We start from the raw sequence: 12,373 nt of genomic DNA on the forward strand, positions 1-12,373 counted from the left end.
TGAAAATATGCATTTCCCTTTTCTAAGAGAAATCTGTTTTTCTTTCTTCTCTCTCTGTGTCTCTTTTTTTGAAATTTCTGTTTTTTAACCTGAGCGAAAGAAGGGGCTGCAGTGTTCAGGAACTCACTTCATTTGAGGAACTGGCTTGACAGAGGTAGAAAAGGGTTCTACTTCTAATAATATAGGAGTATCTTATATTGACCTAACCCTCCCTCATGTAACAATTACGAACTCTGGGTAGTATGTAAAAAGCAACAACTGGAAGACTTTGGAAAGTGACCAAATGAGGCAGAAACTGACAGGGAACTTGAAAGATGGGAACCGCACTGGGTAAGATTCTTACTTATATAGCTTTTTGCCTGAGGACACTCCCCAGTTTGCATGGTGGGTGATGGCTAGCACTCAAGCAAAAGTCTGCAGTCTTACTAGCTTGGGGAGTCAGAGAGTAGAGTTCAGGGCTATAAGAGGGGCTGGAAAATGAGGGAATAAATCTCAGAAAGAAGGGAGCAGACTTCCCTGGTGGCACAGTGGTTAAGAATCCGCCTGCCTGGGCTTCCCTGGTGGTGCAGTGGTTGAGAGTCCGCCTGCTGATGCAGGGGACACGGGTTCGTGCCCCGGTCTGGGAAGATCCCTCGTGCTGCGGAGCGGCTGGGCCCGTGAGCCATGGCTGCTGAGCCTGCGCGTCCGGAGCCTGTGCTCCGAAACGGGAGAGGCCACAGCAGTGAGAGGAGTATCTCTCCTTTGCATTACCGTGTAATGCAAAAAAAAAAAAAAAAAAAAAGAATTCGCCTGCCAGTGCAGGAGACATGGGTTCAATCCCTGGTCTGGGAAGGTACCACATGCTGCGGAGCAACTAAGCCTGTGTGCCACAACTACTGAGCCTGCGCTCCGGAGCCTACAAGCCACAACTACTGAGCCCATGCACCGCAACTACTGAAGCCCACGTGCCCTAGAGCCTGTGAGCCGCAACTACTGAGCCCACATGCTGCAACTACTGAAGCCGCATGCCTAGAGCCCATGCTCTGCAACAAGAGAAGCCACCGCAATGATAAGCCTGCGCACTGCAACAAAGAGTAGCCCCCACTCGCTGCAACTAGAGAAAGCCCGTGTGCAGCAATGAAGACCCAATGCAGCCAAAAAGAAAAAAAAAAGAATAAAGAGATTTGCAATTATAATAAAAAAAAAAAAAAAGAAGGGGAAGCCCTAAAATCTGCTTTAATCCTTGATATGCATGGGGGAAGACTCCATGGAGCCTGGAAAGGCAATGGTTGAAAGCTGAAAGAATTGAGCTGAGATTCAGCTTCTGTCCACCACAGGGAAGACAGAGTTTGGAGTATGAATCTAGCTGAGTTAATTGCCCAACAGAACAAAATTCTTCAAAGGAAGATTGACAGAATCCAGAATCTCAATAATGTCCAGTATGCAATAATAAATGACTACATGTGTAATAAAGGAAAATATGACTCATTGTCCAGAGAATGGCAGTCAGTAGAAATGACCCCAAGATGACTCAGATGTTGGAATTATCGGACAAGGACTTTAAAGCAAACTTGGTAGTAGTAAATAAACTTGGTAGTAATAAATATCAGACAAGGACTTTAAAGCAAACTTGATAACAAATGGAGAATGTGAGCAGAGAAATGGAAAGTATAAAAAGAACCAAATATAAAATCTAGAACTTAAAAGTACAGTATCTGAAATGAAATATTTATTGGACTTGCTCAACAGCAGGTTGGAAATGGCTAAAGAAAGGGTCAGTGAACTTGAAAATAGAGTAGTAGGAATTATCTACTCTGAAGAACAGAAAAGATTGAAAAACAAAAACAGAGTCTCAGCCTATGGAACAATATTAAAATATGTGTAACTGGAGTCCTAGAAGGAGAGAAGAGAGGATAAGATACATGGCAGATTATACTTTCCAAAGATGGCTACAACGATATCTTTCACCTTACATGTTATTCTCTTGGCCCTAGTGGCTTTCTTGTAACCAACTGAATGGGGGTGGAAGTGACATCCAAGCTACACGAAGCAACTACATGTAGGTGTGCAGTCAACAGTCCCAGCTGAGCCCAGCCTTTGAGACATTCCAGCTCAGGGCCCATCCATGTGAATGAAGAGGGCTCCAGGTAATCCCAGCTCCTAGCCATTCATCTCTTCCCAGATGAGGCCCCAGATATCATGAATCAGAGAAAAGCAACCCTAGTTATCCCTTGAATGGATTTCTAATGCACGGAATGTGTGAGCTTAATAAAATGCTTACTGTTTTATGGCACTAGGAGTACTTTGTTATGCTGCAGTAGATAACTAAAACAAGACAAAAAACTTCTGAATAATGGCTGACAACTAAATAATAAAAAAAATACCAGTAACCAATTTAAAAATGGGCAGAGTATCTGAATAGACATGGCCATAAATACATGAAAAGATGTTCAACATCATGAGACCATCAAGGAAATGCAAATCAAAACCACAATGGCTGGACAGGAATAAAGTCGCAGATGTAGAGAATGGACTTGAGGACAAAGGGAGGGGGAAGGTTAAGCTGGGATGAAGTGAGAGAGTGGCATGGACATATCTACACTACCAAATGTAAAATAGGTAGCTAGTGGGAAACAGCCACATAGCACAGGGAAATCAGCTCGGTGCTTTGTAACCACCTAGAGGGGTGGGATAAGGAGGGTGGGAGGGAGACACAAGAGGTAGGAGATATGGGGATATATGTATATGTATAGCTGATTCACTTTGTTTTAAATCAGAAACTAACATACCATTGTAAAGCAATTATACTCCAATAAAGATGTTTAAAAAACCCCCAAAAACCACAGTGGCTACTAGGATGGCTATAATGAAAAAGACAGATAATAACAAGTGATGGTGAGGATGTGGAGAAATTAGAACTCTCAAATACTGCTGGTAGGATTGCAAAATGGTACAACCACTTTGGAAAATAGGCAGTTCCTCAAAAAGTAAAACAGTTACTGTTTGACCCAGCAATTTTACTCCTAAGTGTATGTCTAACAGAAATAAAATTTGTAAGTCCACAAAAAAACTTGTATTTGCTTTTTTTTTTTGCGGTACGTGGGTCTCTCACTGATGTGGCCTCTCCTGTTGCGGAGCACAGGCTCTGGACGCACAGGCTCAGCGGCCATGGCTCATGGGCCCAGCTGCTCCATGGCATGTGGGATCTTCCTGGACCGGGGCATGAACCCGTGGACCCTGCATCGGCAGGCAGACTCTCAACCACTGCGCCACCAGGGAAGCCCAGTATTTGCTTTTAAAAAAAAATATATTTATTTTTTTATTTGGCTGTGCTGGGTCTTAGTTGCGTCACGTGGGATCTTTGTTGCAGCATGGGGAATCTTTAGTTGCAGCATGTGAACTTTTATTTGAGGCATGTGGGATCTAGTTCCCTGACCAGGGATCAAACCCCGGGCCCCCTGCATTGGGAATGCGCAGTCTTAACCACTGGACCACCAGGGAAGTCCTGTACTTGCATTTTCATAGTAGCATTATTCATAATATTCTCTAAGTGGAAATAACCCAAATATCTATCAACTGATGAATGGATAAACAAAATGTGACATATTCATGCAATGGAATATTCTTAGCTATAAAAAATAATGAAGTACCAATTCATGTTACAACATAGATGAACTTTGAAAACAGTATGCTAAGTGAAAGAAGCTAGTCACAAGAGACCACATATTGTACGATTCCATTTATATTAAATGTCCAGAATAGGCAAATCTATAGAGACAAAAAATAGAATGACAGTTGTCTAGCTTTGGGAGGGATGGGGAGATTGGGGGTGATAGCTGCAGGGTATGGCTTTTTTTTCCTTGAGGGAGGTAGTGAAAATTGATTAAGCTTATGGTTGTACAACTATATGAATATACTAAAAAAATGTACATTTTAAATGCATGTATATATGGTATGTTAATAATATTTCAAAAGAGCTGTAACAGAGCGAGAGTGGGAGAAATAATGTCTAAAAATGTTCAAGCTTGGTGAAAAACAGATTTACTGAATCCAAGAAGCTCAGTAAACCCTAAGCAGGATAGATCCAAAGAAAACCACCCCAGGCACATCACAGTTACATTGCTGAAAACTAAAGATAAAGAGAAAAACTTGAAAGCAGCCAGAGAAAAATGCCTCATCACAGAAAGGAGAACATTGATATAAATTAATGGCTGACTTCTCATCCGTAACGAAAGAGGCAAGAAGACAATGGGATGGTATCTTTAAAATGCTTAAAGGAAGAAACTCAGCCTGGAATTCCATATCCAGCTAAAATGTCCTTTAAAAATGGAAGGTGAAAAAAAGACTATGTTTATTTATTTACTTATTTATGCATGCATGCATGCTGCATTGGGTCTTAGTTGTGGTACATGGGATCTTCCGTTGTGGCACATGGGCTTCTCTCTAGTTGAAGTGTGCAGGCTCCAGAGTGCATGGGCTCTGTAGTTTGCAGCACACGGGCTCTCTCGTTGAGGTGCGTGAGCTCAGTAATTGTGGCACGGGGGCTTAGTTGCCCTGTGGCATGTGGGATCTTAGTTCCCTGACCAGGGATCGAACCCGGGTCCCCTGCATTGGAAGGCGGATTCTTTAGCACTGGACCACTAGGGAAGTCCCTGGACTAAGTGATTATTTAAGATCCCTTCTAGCTCTGAAATTCTGTGACTGCAAATCTAAGAATTCTCACTTCCCATCATTGTGGTACATGTAAAGATGTCTGAGAGCCTTTCTCTGTTGTCTCTTTGGCAGATTGCAGTTCTCTGGCAGAAATGAAACCTGATCAAAATCTGTTTTTCCATCTTGATTTCATCTTAGCTTCTATGCTCTGTAACAGTAACAGATGGCCAGAAAATGTTTTCCCACATTCTTGAAGTGGAATAAATAGCAGGCTTCCATTAGCCTTTTCAGCCACCCTTGGACTCAGTGATGTCATCCTCTATTAGGAGCACAAATGCTGAATGAAATTTGTACCAGGGGTTGTTGGATGGTTTCCGATTAGATCTCAGATCAGTGGTTTCTTTGGTTGAGTAGACCTCCACAAACCTCCCCCACGACTGGCCCCATGGGTCACCTTTTCATCTATTCTTTGTTATTATAAAATGTGGACAAAATCAGTTGAGGAATTCTTACTGCATTTTTGTCTTTTTTTTTTTTTTTTTGCGTTACCCGGGCCTCTCACCGCTGCGGCCTCTCTCGCTGCGGAGCACAGGCTCCGGACTCGCAGGCCCAGCGGCCACGGCCCACGGGCCCAGCCGCTTCGCGGCACGCGAGATCCCCCCAAGGCCGGGGCACGAACCCGTGCTCCCTGCACCAGCAGGCGGACCCCCAACCACTGCGCCACCAGGGAAGCCCCTTACTGCATTTTTGAGAAGCTGGTAAGGTAATAGCCATTTTTTTGTTGACTCCTAAAAGTAAATTGATAAATTAAAAAGCAAATCCATGTTATATTATTACTGTTATGGGAGAACAGCCTGTGGTGGTCCAGCATAACCCGCCCGTACTGTCAGCCATCCTTAGAGCATAAGTAAAGAACTCTTGGTTTTGTGTGTTCAGTTTTTGATGATTACTTACTAACTTACTTGCATATTTGATCATTGAGCTGATGGCACAGTAACCTGTGTGGTCTCTTGTCAGTGTCTTGGTAGGGACTGGGCATTACTGCTGGTATGGTGGTGACTTAGCCCTGGGCATACTTAAGAAAGATTTTATTAATCTGATTTGTTTGGCGAAGTGCAGAAAAGTTTTTGATGGAGTTACACTATAACTTTACCCCCCCCAAACAGATTTATTCTTCTTATACAGGTTAAGCAGTCCATGGTAGGTTGTAAAAGGGAAAAGATGTCCTCTAACCATTTCTGAGATAGCTTATAAATTCATTCTGTGCCAGATGTGTTTTAGAGGAACATATTACTGAGTGAAAATGTTACTAGAAGTAAGACAGTCCAGTGAGCAGAGCTGGGTTCATGCTTTTTCTCTGCCTCTTCCTGCCCTGTCACCTTGGGCAAATGACTTCACATCTGAGCCTCATGTTCTTCTTCTTTATTTTTTTTACCATCTTTATTGGAGTATAATTGCTTTACAATGTTGTGTTAGTTTCTGCTGTATAACAAAGTGAATCAGCCATATGTATACATGTATCCCCATATCCCCTCCCTCTCCCACACCTCTAGGTGGTCACAAAGCACCGAGCTGATCTCCCTGTGCTATGCAGCTGCTTCCCACTAGCTATCTGTTTTACATTTGGTAGTGTATATATGTCAATGCTACTGTCTCAGTTGTTCCAATTTACCCTTCCCCCTCCTCGTGTCCTCAAGTCCATTCTCTATGTCTGCGTCTTTATTCCTGTCCTGCCCCTAGGTTCATCAGAACCATTGCTCTTCCTCTTTAAAATGGGGATAATGATGCATACCTCATTTGGGATATTGCGAAGACTACTTGAGATAATGTGTTTAAGTTCCTTTTCAGTGCCTGGTACAAAGTAAAATGTTGTCATACTTTTTTATTTTTTTAAGGCTTGAAAAAATGAAAAATGACATTTATTTTATATGGAACTGTAAATAGAGTTAGATTTTGCATAGAATACAGTATAGAAGTTAGATGTATGCTACCTATTTAATACAGTCACTCTGAGAATGTCAGTGCTATAAGCAGTGTAACTTATTCATTTTATTTGAAGTATGTTCCTCTTTTTTTCAGAGAGAAACATACTTGAAAAAGTACCTATTACTTTTTTTTCTTGAAAATAGCTTTTTATCAGAAGGAAAAGTAGCTTATCTTAGTGATTCTCAGCTGAGGTGGGGAGGTGGGGTCTTATCAGAATCTGTGCAGAGGAGAGGGGAGACACACAGTCCTCAAAACTAATTTTATGTCTTCAAAAATTATTATCTTTAAGACTAATTCTTCTGATGGATGCCCTGCCCCCATTTCTGAGCTGAGGCGGCTTCCCTGAATACTTAAAGAGTAAAGGAAGGGTTGCTGGGGGGAAATAATTGTAATATTTTAGATACAAAAGGGGCTTGAAAAACAAAGCCTGCTGGTACCTAGTGATTACAAATAACGTTGAGTTCTGTCTTCTGCTTTCCTTTCCTTCTTTCAGGACTGTGTTTCCTCCAGTTTACTCAGGGATGTGCACTGTATCTTCCTTTACTTTCAGTTGTTGTTGTTGTTGTTTGACATAGTGGAAGTGTTTAAGGTGTTCACTTTTCCCTTTCACACCCAGTACTGTTTCCTAGTAGGTGGCCCTTCTTTACAGGAAAAGAAGAATTCTCTTTCCCTCTGTGGCAAGTTAGTTTTCAGAGAATAGGAGCCATTATAGAAAACTTGTTCTTTTGGTTCCTAGAATAAAATTGATTCATACTCAGTAAATGTTGATTAATTTTTTTTTTAATGAATTAAAATCAGTAAAAGTATGTGTAAGGGTCTGGGATTTTATTTTATCCTATTTAGAAGCTAACAGCCTGCTGCAGTTCATGGTTGCTGGCAGAGCACGAGGCTCCTGGGTCAGAGACAAAGGACTTTATTACTCATGGCCCAGCAAGCAGCATAAACACAGGTTTGCACTAGTTCCCCTTGCCCCCGCAGGTCCCATGGGCGTGGTATGAACAGGCCCCGATGGATGCCTGTACATGTGTTGTAGGAGTGGAACATTGAGCTTGGGGAATCCATTGCTTTTATAGTACGTGGTACACAAGCCTGCTCTTTGCCCTGGAGGGGGACATTACTTCATCCCTCAAAACGCTTTGCAAACAGAATCCTGAGAAGTGGCCTGGGTAAGGAGCAGTCAGGGTCATGTGTTTTGTGTTTTTCTTACCCACCAAGACATGTAGGAGTGTGAGAGACCCATGGGAGGAGTAGCTCTCTCAACAGGAAGTTTATACGGTAGGTCGTTGATAGAAATCTTAGGTAGATTTATTGTGAAATACTTGCCATACTGAAAGGTATAGAGAGTGATATAATGAATAGCCATACAGTCACCTCCCAACTTGAGAAATAAGCATTGTCCATACAGGTGACACTTGCTGTGGTCTCCTCCTCTTGTCCCATGAGTAAGCATTTCCCTGAATTTGTTGTTATCATGCCAGTGCCTTTCTGTGTACCTGTTAATATCATACAGTACTGTGTGTTTATAAACTTCTAAATTTTTTTTTACTATATTTAAAAAATAGTTACAGAGCCCTTTTACATAGTATTGGGTTGGCCAAACAGTTCGTTCGGGTTTTCCATAACACTTTACTGAAAAACACGAATGAACTTTTTGGCCAACCGAATACCATGTTAGTCACTGTAGGGGAAAATTGTAAAGATAAAATTCTTGCCCGTCATGATGTTATGGTCCAAGGAAAACCACAAAGACTGAAAACATAGCTTAGTAAAAGGAAAGGATATGTGTGAAAAAAAAGCTGGTAAACAACATATAACTCTAAAGTCAGCTATTAGCATCTAATATATGTAAGGGCTAAGTATAGTTACTGATGGAAGGAGAAATGGAATTCATTATTGGGGTAGAAAATAGTGGCTATGTGAGGCAACAACAGTGAGAACTTATATGGGTGAGATTCATCTAGACAACTTGTCATACAGGAGAGGGGGTTACGCTGTGAGGCAATGGCCTTAAGTTGATCCAGCCAGGAAGATGAGAGAAGGGAGCTGGGAGTAGTCAGTCAACAGGGCAGTTAGCTACGAGGTATGTAGGCCCAGCATCCTGTCAGGGAACCATTTTATTAGGAGGGATGGCTAAGACTAAGCCCCTGATCAAAGGGCTCAACATCTAATTGTGCAGCAGTAGTTACACATGGGAAAATTAGAGAACACCCTAAGACCCTCTCTGATTATGACCTAAATGTGTGTTACAGATTCCAGGGATGTAGAAGGTACGAGTTTAATGTGAGTTCAAGCAGTTAGGGAAAGAAAGCCTCAGTGAGAAGTCTGGAGTTGGACCTTGAATGGCAAATTGTGATAAGGGTGCTCCAGGAAAAGGAGTGGGTGGCAAGAGCACATGAGCAAAGACGAGACAGTGACTGTGGAAAAGGGAGAGGATGGGCCTGTGTGCATTGTTTATGTCCAGGCCCCTTGATCTGTAGAGTTTCCCATGGCCTGGATTTTGCTGATTGCACACTTATGGTGCAGTTCAGCAGTTTTCCTCTGTATTTCCTGCAAGTTAGCAGCTGGACCCAGTAGCGTGATGAGATTCAGGTTCAGTCCCTTTGGCAAGTCTGTAAGTGGTTGTGTGTTCTTTTGTCACATCAGTAAAGGTAGATGTAAGGGTCTGGGGTTTCACTTTACCCTACTTAACAAGCCCATAATTAATCTGCTACTGTTTTATATTCTAACCTCATAGAGCTCCCTCTTCTGCTGTTTCAAATAGTGTTTAAAAAGTATAATGGCTTGCTTTCTGAGATATCCTGGTCTGTTACCCCCCAACACCCCCGCCCCACTTTTATTTGGACCATCTCTTTTCTTCATTTCTGTCTTGCTCAGTTTTGATTCCTCTCCCAGCAGTACCCTGTCCTAGGAAGCCTTGGTTAGTTCCATGAGTTTATAGGGTTAGATTGCTTCAGCTCCTTTGGGCCCCTTGCCCCAAATCCCTCCAGTTTCAGTTGCTATTCTCAAATTGGCCCACATTGCTTTTCGCTGAGTACTTGGTTATCTTGGGATTCTTCTGTTCTCTGATCTGTCTGATGCCCTATTGTTTTCCTCTGTGTTGATCTGCACAGCTGCTTATAGAATTCATGTCTTGTGGCTGTTAATGTTTTTTCCCTGCCTGCTTGTGTATGAGGGTTTATGAGGATGCTTTATCTTCTAGTTTTGTTTTAAATGTTATCCATGGGTTTTTTAGTTGCTATCTAGTCCTGGTTTTATATGGAGATTCAGATATATCAAAAGGCTCTATTGCCACTGCTATAGCCATTTCTCCAGAATTCCCATTGTAGGTTCTTGAGTAGAAAGATGACACAGTCAAGACAGAATGAAATGTCTCACCTAACATCTTTTAAAAAATTAATTAATTAATTAATTAATTTTTGGCTGCATTGGGTCTTTGTTGCTCCGCATGGGGTTTCTCTAGTTGAGGCAGGTGGGGGCTACTCTTCATTGCGGTGAGGGGGCTTCTCATTGCGGTGGCTTCTCTTGTTGTGGAGCACGGGCTCTAGGTGCACGGGCTTCAGTAGTTGTGGCTCATGGGCTCTAGAGCGCAGGCTCAGTAGTTGTGACGCACGGGCTTAGTTGCTCCGTGCCATGTGGGATCTTCCCGGACCAGGGCTCAAACCCGTGTCCCCTGCATTGGCAGGTGGATTCTTAACCACTGCACCACCAGGGAAGTTCTCACCTAACATCTTACATGGTGTAGAGACAGTGTGGCCATTAGTCCCCATTTGTTCTTTAACTTTCTCTTTTCTCTAAATTGAGAAGTGTTATTTGCTATAATGCCCATGTGCAGATTTCTGTGGAAATAATAGCTTCTTATCATCACTCTTTTCAGGTTCACTAAGAATCTTTCCCCGGACAAAATCAATTTGAGCACCCTGAAAGGGGAGGGTCAGCTGACCAACTTGGAGCTGGATGAAGAGGTTCTACAGAATGTGCTGGAGCTTCCCACCTGGTTAGCCATCACTCGGGTCTACTGCAACAGGGCCTCAATCCGGGTGAGAATGGGGGTCAGAGTACTGCTGCTCTCTTTGGACAGCAGGCCTGCCTTCTTGAGGGGTGACTCCCACAGTCCTGAGTCTTTGCTTTCCTCTTTCAGATCCAGTGGACAAAGTTGAAGACACACCCAATTTGCTTGGTAATGGCCTTTCTTGATTGCAAGTAATCAAATGGGGATGGCCGGGGTAAGGTTTTAGAAGATCTGAGAGAAGATGGGGAGGAGCCCTGATGGGCTGTCCCTTTTGGGAGTGTGGGTTCTTCTGTCTGGCTTGCGAGCTTCTCTGTGAGACAGAGTGACTATTGTCTGGGCTTTTTCTGGAACTGCTGTGCAACATAGCAGTTAGCACTGAGACACAAGACCCTGGAGTCCTGAGTTGGTTTTGTTTTATTTTGATTTTCGTTTTTATTTTAAAACAAGTTTTGCTGCCCAGGTTCTACCTTTACATTTCCTTTGGACTCCTGACAGAGGAAAAATTAGAAGTTTAGTTCCTGTTGACTGTTGGGTGATTATCAGCTGAAAGCCCTCCAGGAACTGGTTGATACATATCTTTACCCCAAGGACTGGAGTCCCCAGGAATAGTAATATCTCGGTAACTTGGATATATGTTTTCTTTTTCTGCTGTGAGCTAATCCCATGCTTGTCATGGAGTTCTGCTGCTAATGGAAATGGAAGGGGGAAGATGAGGGCTCTCTTTGTATTTCAGTTTGTTCATTCATTCATTCGACAGACATTTATTATCTGCCTCCTGTGGGCACAGCCCTCGACTAGGTATTGGAGCACAGAGATGGGTAAGACACAGTCTGCTGTGTGGGATTTTGTGCAGATGCTTAGCTCTCTGTGACTTTTATTTCAGTGTCTGGATAAGGTAGAGGTGGAGATGAAGACATGTGAAGAGCCTCGGTCCCCCAATGGACAGTCTCCTATTGCCCTTGCTTCAGGGCAGAGGTTAGTTGCTTTGGGTCCTATTATTTCCAACATATTAACTGGTTCGGATCACCTTTTAATTAAAAAATAAAAACTTTATTATGGAAAATTTCAAACATGCACTGAAATAGAGAGAATAGTGTACTGAACCCCCATGCGCTGAAGATCTAACTTTCACAATTCTCAACACTTTACCATTCTTTTTCTACCTTTCTTCTGCCACTGTATGTGTGTGTATGTGTGTGTGTTCGCACACTCTGTAGTTCTTATTTATTTATTTATTTATGGCTGTGTTGGGTCTTCGTTGCTGCACGCGGGCTTTCTCTAGTTGCGGTCAGCGGGGGCTACTCTTCGTTGCGGTGTGCGGGCTTCTTATTGTGGTGGCTTCTCTTGTTGCAGAGCAGGGGCTCTAGGTGCGAAGGCTTCCATAGGTGTAGCATGCGGGCTCTTGGAGCGCAGGCTCAGTAGTTGTGGTGCACGGGCTTAGTTGATCCGCGGCATGTGGGATCTTCCTGGACCAGGGCTTGAACCCGTGTTCCCTTTGTTGGCAGGAGGATTCTCAACGACTGCACCACCAGGGAAGCCCCACTCTGTAGTTCTTTTTTTTTTTTTTTCACTCTGTAGTTCTTGAAAGCAAATCCCAGGTGCCATATCATTCCACTTGTAAATACTTCTGTATTGTGTGTCTTTAACAGACAGGATTGAGAAGAAAGAAAACACCCCACAGTACTATTATCACAATTAATAGAATTAATAGGGATTCCTTAATATCATCTAATACTTACTGCATAT

The 12,373-nt window shown here is 42.8% G+C and overlaps 1 protein-coding gene across 1 annotated transcript in view; it reads left to right on the forward strand.

Annotated features, from left to right (window-relative positions):
- Positions 1–283: 283 nt before the first annotated feature.
- Positions 284–12,373, forward strand: part of BLTP3A (bridge-like lipid transfer protein family member 3A) — a 42,545-nt gene continuing 30,455 nt past the window's right edge. Inside the window, exons 1-4 of the mRNA XM_065885949.1 lie at positions 284–330; positions 10,493–10,655; positions 10,757–10,795; positions 11,511–11,602. Coding sequence (XP_065742021.1) covers positions 284–330; positions 10,493–10,655; positions 10,757–10,795; positions 11,511–11,602 — 341 coding nt within the window. The remainder of the gene's footprint in view (positions 331–10,492; positions 10,656–10,756; positions 10,796–11,510; positions 11,603–12,373) is intronic.

Source organism: Phocoena phocoena, chromosome 10 (genome assembly GCF_963924675.1).
Source record: "Phocoena phocoena chromosome 10, mPhoPho1.1, whole genome shotgun sequence".
Lineage (NCBI taxonomy): Eukaryota > Metazoa > Chordata > Mammalia > Artiodactyla > Phocoenidae > Phocoena > Phocoena phocoena.